At 46.5% G+C, this 11,931-nt stretch overlaps 1 protein-coding gene across 2 annotated transcripts in view; it reads left to right on the top strand.

Moving 5' to 3' along the window:
* Positions 1-9,548: 9,548 nt before the first annotated feature.
* LOC119165559 (lachesin) overlaps positions 9,549-11,931 on the top strand; it is a 165,095-nt gene continuing 162,712 nt past the window's right edge. For both annotated transcript variants that reach the window (XM_075865102.1, XM_075865101.1), the window contains exon 1: positions 9,549-10,065. In XM_075865102.1, the coding sequence (XP_075721217.1) occupies positions 9,993-10,065 (73 nt within the window). In that variant the 5' untranslated portion in view covers positions 9,549-9,992. The remainder of the gene's footprint in view (positions 10,066-11,931) is intronic.

Here is an 11,931-nt window from a genome sequence, read left to right as displayed (position 1 = left end):
TTTCCTGTCCAAAGTTGTCGATGACCTCCTTCGATCGTGTGCTACAGCCCATAAGCTATCTACCGCCTACCACCCACAAACTAATGGCCTAACTGAACGTCTCAACCGCACGCTCACAGAGATGCTTTCGATGTACGTCTCCGATGATCATCGAGACTGGGATACAACGTTGGCCTATGTGACCTTCGCATATAACTCCTCTCGACATGACACTGCGGGATTCTCGCCTTTTTATCTTTTATATGGTCGCGACCCCATATTGCCATTTGAAACCACCTTGCCTCTCGTGCCATCTCCTTCCGAGTACGCGCGCGAAGCCATTGATCGGGCTCACATGGCTCGTCAAGTTGCCCAGTCTCGCCTCACCAGGTCACAGGATATGCAAAAAGCCCGCTACGACCACCGGCATCGAAATATAACGTTTGCACCAGGTGACCACGTGCTCCTCTGGTCACCGTGTCGCCGTGTAGGTCTCTCCGAAAAACTTTTGTCCCGATACGCCGGACCCTACCTAGTCTTACGTCAAGTTAGCGACGTAACCTACGAGATAGCGCCATTGCACTCCAATACGTCACCAAGTTCGTCACTAGTTGACATTGTCCATGTTTCGCGCTTGAAACCCTACTTCTGTCGCACTTCTCCGGACTCTCGCCGAGACGGCGCTCCAACGCCCGGGGGTCCTGCTACGGAGAGGAAGAAAAGGAAGAGGTGCGACTGACAGGCGCGCGACTGGGCCAATCAGCCATTGTGTCTCTTGCCTGTAGTTTTTACTCTGCAAATACATCTCGCTCAGAAGCAACCAACCTCGTAACAATATTTACCACTTTTTTTTTTCACCGTGGTTGCGTCAATTGCTTTCTCGCGAGCAACCTGAATAAGCAGCTTGTTTTAGCGTCAGCTTTCTTCATCTGTAACGTATTTCTCCATATTCACCTTGACCTTAAAAGAAAAACAGAAAATAAAGTAACTGGTTAATGGCAAGGGTAAACTAATGAATCGATAGGAACAAATTGTAATGTCATACAATGTCAGACATATTGCTAATTTCTTATGCATCCTACCCAGCGAATCGCAACAAAACGCTGGTGTAAGAAAACGTGCCCTTTCAGCGATTGAAGCCACCTTTGTACTGTACATACAGTGGTGAGTAATACCCCCATGCAAAAGTATGAGCTATTTGATATCTCTCAAAATAGCATGCGCGTGACCCCTCCCGGTAGTTCAATGCACGTGGTTGTAGCCTGAGCCAGGCCACCGTTGCCCTCCCCTTTGCCTCTATTCCCCCACAGACTTATCGCGTGATGGGACCCAGATGGTACATTTCGTATCCGTTCGAGCCGTGATCATGGACTGCCACCACACATTTTCACCTGCATTTAGAACATAAACGATGCGCCGGGGCAATGTTATCTTACACGGAGTTTACACGAATCATCATGAGGATGATGGCGGTGACTGCTGAAGAGCGCTTGGCGTATTCATATAATTTTTATCTCAATAAAAACATTTTTTTCCTAGTTATCTATATGGTTGCCGCTGTCATGTACACCCACGTTCAATATCTTCAGTGCACTTCGAACGCTCTACAGAGCTTGCTCTCGTTGTCCAATGGCGAAGTACTCATCTAACACAGCAAGAAACAGCAGAGCTGAACGGAAAATGATAAAACAGAACAAACGAACCCGAATATTAGAGTGCAGATCTCGGATGCCCGTTGCCGCGTTGAGCGGCTTCGCCGTTGGTGTAACCAAATAGCAAGCAAGCACGAAAGAGAGTGAACTGTCACTAGCACCGTCACGCCCACTGGTCATCGGCCGGAGCTCAAGCGTATGCTGAGCTGGAACATGTGCTGCGGCTGGCTTCGCTTGTTCGCGTCGCTTGCAATGTATACTGAGTGGTGTGCACCACTCTTTGCTTGAGCGCTGTCCGTTTCTGGGGCGATATGTAATTTATCCTACATTGCTATCACTGCGGTTAGCCAAAAATTCCAGCCCAATTGGTGTTGGCCCAAGGAGGAGCTGTGCTCAGCATTCACATTAGGTGGTATCCCAATCATCGGCGAATTTCTTGAAGTACGAACCAGATAGAACAAACAACAGCAAAAAAAAAGAAACTCATCTGGTCTCAATTGGCCTTGGTCAAGAACAAATGTCTCAACAGGAACGTTCGGGGTATTAAGGTAATATTGTGTACTTCATGACGGATCGTGACACTGGCGTGGTTATGTCAACAAGAGGGTTGAGATTTACTGCTGTCAGCGTCACGATAATGAGCACGTTTTCGAAGGTCGTCTCTACTTTGTGGTAACATTTTGCCGGCATATTGTTTGGTTTATTGATTCCTAAATATTGCAATCTATGTAACGTCTTGAAGACGTGATACGCATGTAAGCACACAAGGACACCATATGGGAAATTCGCACTAAAGAGTTCATAATTTTTTTAGAAGTGTTTGAGAAACAAAGCGAGAAAACAAGCAACATTAGATTAGCAACATTTTAATAAAAACATTGGAAGATCCTTAAGCTTTGCCTTTAAGAGTCGCACGAGATAGTGATATCATGTCCCTAGTGGGCACTTCGAACACTTGGTGTACTCCTTTCGCATTGGTATGGCAGATACTCCTACATGCGACTACTGCGGAGCTGAAGAGACCATCGAACACGTCCTGTGCAGCTGCGCTTGCTACGACACACAGCGATGCCAGCTCCGGATGGTTTTGAATCGACTTGACCCCGGACCATTTTGTGTGCAGAAGATACTAGGACCTTGGGCATCTGCCTCAGTTGCGCAGAAAGCAACTAAAGCACTGCTACTTTACCTAAAGTCAACAAACCTGAGCGACCGCCTGTAGACTGTGTGTGCTCCCCGAGTGTGCTCGTGATTGTGTGTACCTTCTCATCTCTCTGCAACCTCTTTTCTCCCCTTTATCTCTTCCCCAGTGCAGGGTAGCAAACCGGACGTGCGTCTGGTTAACCTCCCTGCCTTTCCTTGCGTATTTATCTCTCTCTCTCTCTAGTGCATGAGATCTTTTCGAAATTGCCATGCACCCACTATAGTGGCCTTAAAGGAATACGAGCAGTAACGTGTGTGGCTTTTGTAGTGAGTGACTGGCTTTAAATCATGTAGTCATGATGATAATCACGTGTTCTGACACCCGATGGTAATGTACGCTTGTACCGCGCAATATTCCTGCGATATTTCGTGTCGTATTGTGAAGCATGTGTACAGGACAAGTGTGTTTGTAAAGAATGAACGTTACTTTCCTCGCGCATTTTCAAGCAGAGGAAGTTATTTTCACTGCGTTCAGAAGCAGACGTGTGGCGGTGTGGTAGAACACCCGGTTGCTGCGCAAACGATTGGGTTTGATCCCCCGCCTGACCCAGAATATTGTATGATTTATTTCATTTGCATTTTTTTTCGTTTTTTGGTTCCGCACGAGATGATTTTTCGCTCACAACCAGCGACGCAGACGCCAACGCCGGTATTTCTGCGAAATGAATTCTTTAACGCTATCACGCCAAATAGTATATCACTGATAACCAAAACAAAGAAAGAATGATAGTTTTAGCAAAATAGCTTTTCGTTGAAGATATTTTTCGAAATGAAATAAAAAAGCCTGTGTCACAGTTTTTTAAAGCTGCTTATTCAGTTCTACTTTAATTTATGGAAATGAAAAATCGCTCTGGCTGTTGGCACGGTAAGTAACCGGGATCATCTGTGACAGGTGCGCAAAAGGGAGGGCGCAACGTACGCGTTGTCTTAAAAATGGAAGTATAGTGTGGGCGAAAAACTTGCAAGTCTCCACATGTCTTTAGTGTAGGGAACTGCGTGACATTAGGAATGAATGGGCTTTTTTGAATAGCGTGGTGAAATGGCAAACTTTATGAGGATGTCGATTCAGGAAGCCGATTCTTTTTAGCCTTTATATTCTGCTGCGACCCTGCCGTAAGAAGGGCTTCTTATAGGTTAACATGCCTAGTTTGAGTCCTTTAGATTCGATTCATAGTTTTTTGTCACTTCGTTTAAATTCTCTTTTCTTTTCGCCTGTCAAGGCAGTTCTTATGTGATTGCTGTCGCCTAACCTCCATCTCAGGCAGTCGTCATATGAGTCCTTTTTCATTTCTCACTCGTTCTACCGGCAAAGGTCCCGACAAGGCGCCTATATCTGCCTGCTTCTATTCGCACTCGTATTCTGACTTCTTTGTCAGTTGTCTTTGATAGTCCTGCCAGGCACGCGTTGGTTCTCTTCGGTACACCAGTGATTCACATTAAAGCCGGGCACCACTGCTTCCGCAACGAAGCGGCAACTGTATACACATACTTCGTCACAGTGCCCGAAGTGATGCTTTGAACCCGCTCCCTGAGGCAAGGCAACCTCGCGTATGCAGGCAGCTCGAACGCAGTAGCTCTCTCTTCTTCTTACGCCGACCACCAAGTTCATTTCATTGCTGTCGTCGAGCTGGAAGTCCCGCGCCAACCCCTCTACCCGGAGTGGCGCGCGAAGATGCTCCCCCCCCCCCTTTTTTTTTACGCTCGGGTAACAGGCGACGCTGCTAGCTCTCAGCGGCGTCTTCCGCTTAATTAGCCCCTTCTTGGTCGCCTTCCAGCTCTCGCGTTTCGTGTCGGTTTGTTTACACGGGCCTGACTGCGCCGAAAAATGCTGTATGCAAACGGAGACAGAAGCGGTGCCACTGCGATTCCCTGAACTCGGATTGCTCGCTACGCCCGCGTCGCGCGTTTCCGCGCCAATGTTTTCGTGAATTGGCATAATGAGCCGAAAAGTTTTCGAGGAACCCGTTTAAAAATAACTGCGGGTTTTACGTTAGCGGCGCGCATTTGATGATTTACGGGGTGAGTCGCACAATTAGCGCTAGCGAGACCAGTTTCTTGCCCCCTTTTCTGGGTGCCCTTCTCAGATCCCGTATCGTTGCGGCGAGTTCGAATGTATCTTTTGAGAGTTTGTATGTGTTGATTTGTTAGGCACAGTGTATTCCAGAAAACAATACTGAATTGTCGATAACTTTATTTTGGTACGAGCCGGCCGTCAATCGGTCTCCACGTCAGTGCGTGCACGGCAGGTCTATATGAACGGTCATCTTTAAGCCTCATATTTCACGCCCACAAGGAGACTACCCATTAGTCTTATTGTTGAAACAATCACACCACCACCACTATGTGTTAAAAGGCCTGTGGTAATGTGCAAATAATATTGAGACCTACTATCAACCGGGCTGTCATGCAAATCAGTGTTTGAGAAATTAGGAAGTGTTAAGGCGATCATTGTAGCGATGTGAACGTCTCGGAGAACGGTGGCACCTTATAACGCATTTCGAAGGGTACCGCCAACTACAGATACCTTCCCTGCGATTAATGTTTGCCTTTATTGCAATATAGTTAGGTATTTCACCAAAGCATATACAGTACATGACGCGGTGAACGAAAATTCGTACGTACAGTGTCGTTAGGAGGATGTGGAGTTGCATCTCGTAATTCAGTAAAACCAAGTCACAACGGTACTCCGAAGTAAAAGCAAAGACTGGAAGAAAAAGGTGGTTGCACACAAACTAGGCGACACGAACGACCATTGTTTCGTTCCCAGTGTGAACCAACTCACACAGAAGCAAGTTTTATTGAGCACGGGTTGGTTCGCAGATTGGTAGTTCGCCCAGGATGTAAGGTGCCAATTACGTCTAAAATCAGTGCACGTTCTGTCTGTTCTTTTCGTAAGCTTTCCTTCTGTGACGCCGTGCAATTATATTCCCGTGTATTGAGAACTCGACCAAGTTTCAGTCATTTTAATGTGTACGATCGGCCGCGTAATGGAGAAACAATCGTGGATGCGACCATTTATGAGTGCGAGGTGTCCATGGGGGAAGCAAGAAAAAAGAACCTTGCAGAGTGCACGTGTTTTAGCGCTGACTCTCGCGTCCCTGAACTGACCCATAAACACGATAACGCGGCAGTAAACCCAGGTTATAATCACATAATGTCATGACAATAAATCTATACTTACTGGCTACTTCAACACTGATTTAGCCGTGGGAACTCTTAGAATAAATGAATAAAGAAATGTGCGAACATTATGGTGTGGTTTATATCTTTTGCTGTAGCGTAAGTCTTCTGTATTTCATGTGCAAGCACGCTAGCAATGTTGCTTAATCTGATTCCGTTTGAGGCGGCGGTCCCCCTACGGCTGCACCCGCTCCGCATTTTAGTCACTGCTTGCTGACGTACCACGCTTACTGCCCTCATTGTATTGATGTGAGTTGTATTTCATTAGAAAGCTTACGTTCTCCACTTTCCAATGGCAGCTTGTATTTTTGCCTAGTCTGAAGCACTATTGCACAACAACGAAAACAGTGTGGGAAAAAAGCAGCCTTTTTGCGGTACAAGCCTTTGTTGTACTGGCAGTGCGGCAAAACTTTTCAACATAACAAAAAAAATTGCTGAGCCTCTTAAAAAGGCGTTATACAAAGTTTATATGAAGAGATATTGCAAGTAAAGCAATTAAAAAGAGATACAGGCTCAAAAAATTGACAAAACAAAACAATGTACGTTTGTGAGTAAATAACTTTTTTTTTTTTTGTCGTTCTTGTGTAGAACAGCAATGTTCAATGGGTTTCCAGCCTACCATGTACCTAATATCCACGCGATGTTGCTTAGTATTCTGACGAATATTTTGTGAATTATTACTACTTTAATTCGGCAATTTACAGCTCTGCTTGTTCAGGCATTACCGACGAAAGGAAAAAACTATCCAAGCTGAATCCCTGAAATTTTCAATGTTGAAGTAACAGGCCTTTTTCTGGGTTTCTATGACAAGAAAATTGTCCTAAGGTAATTTTAAAATATTGCTCATTAGTTAAATTCACCAGTGTCTTACGAATTTCTTATGGTTTTGTAGAATGAGCTGCTGTTCCTACTGTCGTTCACCCATTGTAATCAAAGTTAGGCTTTACGTGGATCTCATCAATCATCAGTTTTACAGTCTCCTCATGGTAACTCATTGACTTCCATCCCTCTCGTATGTAGGAAAGGTAGTGCGTATGAATTTGCTCTATTAGTGGGTCAGCTCTCTAACTTGAGCAAATGCGCCGGATTGTTGAATGACGAGCAAAATTACTCTTGGCGCAGCTCTCACGAAGTGATATGCATGAAGAGAAATTCAGTGCAAAATACTGGCAAACAATAGTTCCGTGCTATAGACAGGCTTTTTGGCAAGGGAAGGTCCACTTGCTTACTCAGAAATTTTAACGAAGCATATTATTTGGCGTGCTAGTATCTGCAACGACGTCTCCAAGAAGAAAATTGACAAATGCCAGTACTTCAGCATGTTTTGACCATTTTCCAATTTCAGGTATCTCGCTTAAGTGCTTCTCAAGCTGTTACAACAGCAAAAATAGGGTAGGAGTGTCGCACACTTGACTTGGTACAATGCTATACCATAGGAAGCGATCAAAATTTCATTCGTGGAGCTTTGATTATCGTGTTTTCAGCATTACCAGCGAGATGGCGCAATGAGCGCGTGTCGCCATATCTTCACGACGCGGCGGCGTGCGCTGTGATCTCCCACGCGTACAAGCTCGCGTGTGCAATCGTACGCCTTGGGCTTTCACCGGAACGATTATGATGTAGTTACCGGGCGCACAAAGGTCACTGCATTCGCTGCACAGTCTCCGTTAGCGAAAAAGGCGCGCTTTTCACACACAGTGAAGTAACCACTGAGACACTTGTTCGCGTTCATCTGTACCTGCGAGTACATTTCGTGCGTTATTTGTGCATGAGCAACGCGGGATATGTTTCGATCTGCTTGCAATTTTTTGCGTCACCTTCCAATTTGCTCCTATCACGTTCATTGCTTCGCCTTTGCGGCAAAGCAGTGACTTTTTTAACTACGTGACTTTTAAACGCGTTGGCACAACCTTGGAACCTAAATTTTTAAACTACACGCGATGTTTCTTCAATGCCGTGAAACAGGTGACGGATTCATAGTTGGCATTTCAATAAAAAATGTATTTTATTGCTGATTGTAGGGCGTAGCATAATTTAAAGTATCCGAACAAAAAAATGTTTATGGTAGACTCCCCTCCTTGGGCTTAGCATCTGTAACTTATTTATGAAGTCAATATTTTCCACGGGAGCTCATTATGTTCCAGTAATAATGACCTTTCGTTGTTGCCGTTTCTCTTTTTTTTGCGTAAAAGTGGCTAGGGAGATATCGCGAGAATTGAAAAAGTTTGATAACCCATAGCGTAGTTTTTCTAGCCGAATTACTTGTACGTTGTAAGTATAATTTGGACGCCATAATAAGCCTAGTCGTATAAGGCAGTGACAACAGTAAGAATATTCAAACACTGAAGGAAATGAAGAAAAGCGGCTATCTTTAGAAACAGTCGTTCTGATGTGCATCCGATATTCTTTCTTCTGCAAGTTATCTAGCAAAAGTCCCCCTCTGATATTGTGAACATATAATGCTTTGCTAGGAAAGATGATATGACCAAATGCGCTTTAAAAAAGTTAAAATAAAAGCACGGCCAGTTAACTTCTTAACTTAATCTCTATCCCACACAGAACCATTATGAAACGTATGAGACATTTCATTCCTATGTGAATAACGCCTTTGACTTTTTCATAGTACCATCGCTTCTTACGCGTCAGCCCACGTACTGACAGTTTACTCCTCTTTTCCCTTCTATTTTCTCTTTCTCATCTTTATGCTCCCCTTTCCCCAGCTTGTGGCATGAAACCGAGCATGTACCTGGTTGAACTCCCAGCCTTCTCTCTTGCCGTTCTTCCTTCTCTTCATTAGCCACACTTTCCCGAAACTTATATGAATGCATTTTCATAGCATCATAAGCCAGAGTTCCTATTTTCAAATATTAGAAATGTATTACTAATAACGAGGTGTCTGCCATTTGATAGACGAAGACTTTCCTATAACGAGAGCATCTCAATAACAATAAACAATGTACCTTTATTTCCGCGGGCAGCTTCCGCAAACAAAGAAGCGGCGGGGCTTCCCGCGTTCCTTTTTCACTTCGGTAAAAAATTCGAAACACGGAACGTATGGCTTAACCACAGCTACAATGGAAGAAGGCGACTACACGTGCCGAGCGACGAAGAACAGTCTGGGACGCGCCGACACAAGTAAGGAGTTGGGACAGGAGGAAAGGAAACGGGAAAAAGGATAAAGGGAAAGGGAACGGGTGTGCTGTGCTGCTGGAGGTGAAGGATATAGGGGGTGGGGAGTGTCTCCAAGTGGCCGGCGCCTCCCTTTGCGCACGCGTTGGTGACGTCACCGGCTGGGGGAGGCGTCCCCGGTTGCCGGCGCGCCGCTGCTCCGGACACGCGAGTTTTGAAAGCGCGCGCTGATCCCGAGGGAAGCAAGTGGCGCGCCACGCAACACGGCGCCGCGTTCGCTGCTCGCACAAACTCCCGCGCCGCTTCGGGAGGAAAGGAGCGGAGCGCTTCGGGAGCGCGCGCTTTTTCGGGAAGGGACGACGACGCGGAGCGCCGCCAGCGCCACGATTGTTGTTGTGTCACGCCGGCTTTCGGGAACATGTGAGTGCGGCCAGACACTTCTTGAGACTCCTCGCGGAAGCCCAGCTTTGTTGGCGCGCTTTGTCAGGGCCTCATCCTACTGACGCGGTGTTTCGTCGTTGTGATCGTGACGCAAGCGTGACAGCGCCCGGCGTTTGCACTCGCGAAGCTGGACAAGCGTTCGCCATGTGACTCGGTCAGCGGCTTTTCTGCCCGGAGCGGCCGAAGAAGTGTTGTGTCTCTTCTTTTTTTATTTTTTATGTCGTTTGTCGACCCATCATTTGTGCTGGTCGGACGATTGGGTGCGAAAGTGTAGGCATTGACGACTGAGGGTAGAAGGAGCAAGAACTCGCTTCTCTCGCTTGTCAATCACCTCGATGGACGCAGTGACAGCGAGAGTCGCCGTTCTCTGACGTGCGTCCAGACCGACTGCGAGGACGCTCCCTGCGAATGATGGCTCACAAACTGGTGGACACTGGTGGCGGGTGGTCCAGCCTGCTCATACTGTTGGTGTTTGTGACAGGTAAGGTGTGATCCATTCTGACATTTTATGGTTACCGTCAATCAAGGACGGACAATTGCTGACAGCTTACCGGGCGCTAATTTCCTACAATGTATATATAATGTTTCTCTTTTAGCGCGCCACATTTTACACGGCGAACCATTGCTTTCTAAGTTCACGCAGCGAATATTTAGCCCCAATGCATGGTCATTGTCATGATTGACGCAATCCCGCCCTCACCTGAGAGCTTTTTCTTGAGCTGCACGCCTCAAACCATTTCACGCACAACTATGAGACGCATTTCACCAGCGGCGAAGAATAGAGCAACGTCACGACACGTCTGAAGGAACAGTCTCACGCCTGCCAAGAGACGCAAAATAAAGAAAACGAATACACGAATTTCTGTAACCGCCCGCACCATTAGGAGCTCCCGGAAAAAGGTTTGCGTCGTTAGAGAACAAGCCCATTTCGACGCCCACGAAGCAAATGAAGCGTAGGGTTCGTCTCTATCTGTACTTGCGCGCGACTCTTGCAGTTGAATTTGCTTGGCAAGTTGCGCGTGATTTTATTTCATCTTTCTTTTTCGAGTGGTGCCGTAGCGAGCAGCTGGGCGCACGCGTACCATCGCTTGTGTGTATTTTATTAAATGGTTCACTAATTGTCTTCGATTTATAGACGGCACGCGGTGCGCGGCTTGTTGCGCGAGCATCGAGCACTCTGCGAATGGGCCGGTCGGTGTTTCTCGCGAGTGCTGGTAATGAACCCGTAGAGGAGGCGTGCCTCCTCTGGTTGTGATTTTGCTTCCGAATGGCAGGCAGCTCAAAACCGGTGCCGAAGGGGACCGTAATCGTCCGAGCACGCCGACGGCAGCACGCACGGATCGAGGGCGTTAGCGAGAGGAAGGGAGTGTCAGGTCGGTTGGGAAAGAAAAGGAACTGCCACAATGGGGAGCGAGTCCCTCTCGGTCACGTTCATGTCCCGGGGTCCCGTTCGTACGCACCTTAACTCGCAGGCCGCGAGCGTTCAGCGGCCATCGTTTCATCGCTTTTTTTTTCATGCACCTTACGCATTGTGTGCAACTGTGTAGCTTTTATTTTGAAAGGGGCGTCTATGGAGCGCTTCGGGAATACAGGACCAAGGAACAATGCCTCCTTCACTGATTGAAAGGTGTAGAAGTACAAGCGCAGATCTTAAGAAAGCGAACGAACGTTCTCATCCTTCGCTTTTTGCGGCATTATGAAAACACCAGACATATACGACTGCCTCGCCCGCTTTATTAGTTTGCTGTGAATCGTCACTTACGTTGCGCAGAATATTCTCACCCGCAAGTTCAATAACCTCAGGGGTTTCATCTGCTGCGTTATTGAACGGAATAAACTCAATTGAAAATACGTTTTAGTTGCAACAACTAATTATGTTCACAAGTCCATGACCGACAAAAAAAAAGACTCTTATGATTGACAAAATAGCATACCACTCCGAGTGATGGGACGCTCTTGTCTTGCAATAGCTGCTTGTTTCCTTTCGCCATCACTGGGTGCGTGCCATAGGTATCTATTAAAAACGTGTCAGGCTAATTTCGTCGCATGCATGCGAAAAGTACTTACAAAGTTCTGGATCACTGTTGCGGTACCTTGGCAGCTCGAACGTTTGCGTCTGGCCTTGTTCCATCGAACGCGCATGGGCACTTAAAGAAAAATATGAAAGCATCCACTCAACGGTGAGAGGGAGGTATCTTTTGCGATTCACTGAAAAGAAAGTTGACGGGTGGTGGCTTTCGATCGTGAATTGCTGTATACGATAAACATTACACACTTGAAATTGTATAAATTTGCGCAGATATTTCAGACTAACAGTGTGATTCCGAGTATGAACACGGGTACAAAC

Source organism: Rhipicephalus microplus, chromosome 1 (genome assembly GCF_043290135.1).
Source record: "Rhipicephalus microplus isolate Deutch F79 chromosome 1, USDA_Rmic, whole genome shotgun sequence".
NCBI lineage: Eukaryota > Metazoa > Arthropoda > Arachnida > Ixodida > Ixodidae > Rhipicephalus > Rhipicephalus microplus.
The sequence above is the reverse complement of the archived record's forward strand: the minus strand, read 5'-3'. Positions and strand labels throughout refer to the sequence as shown.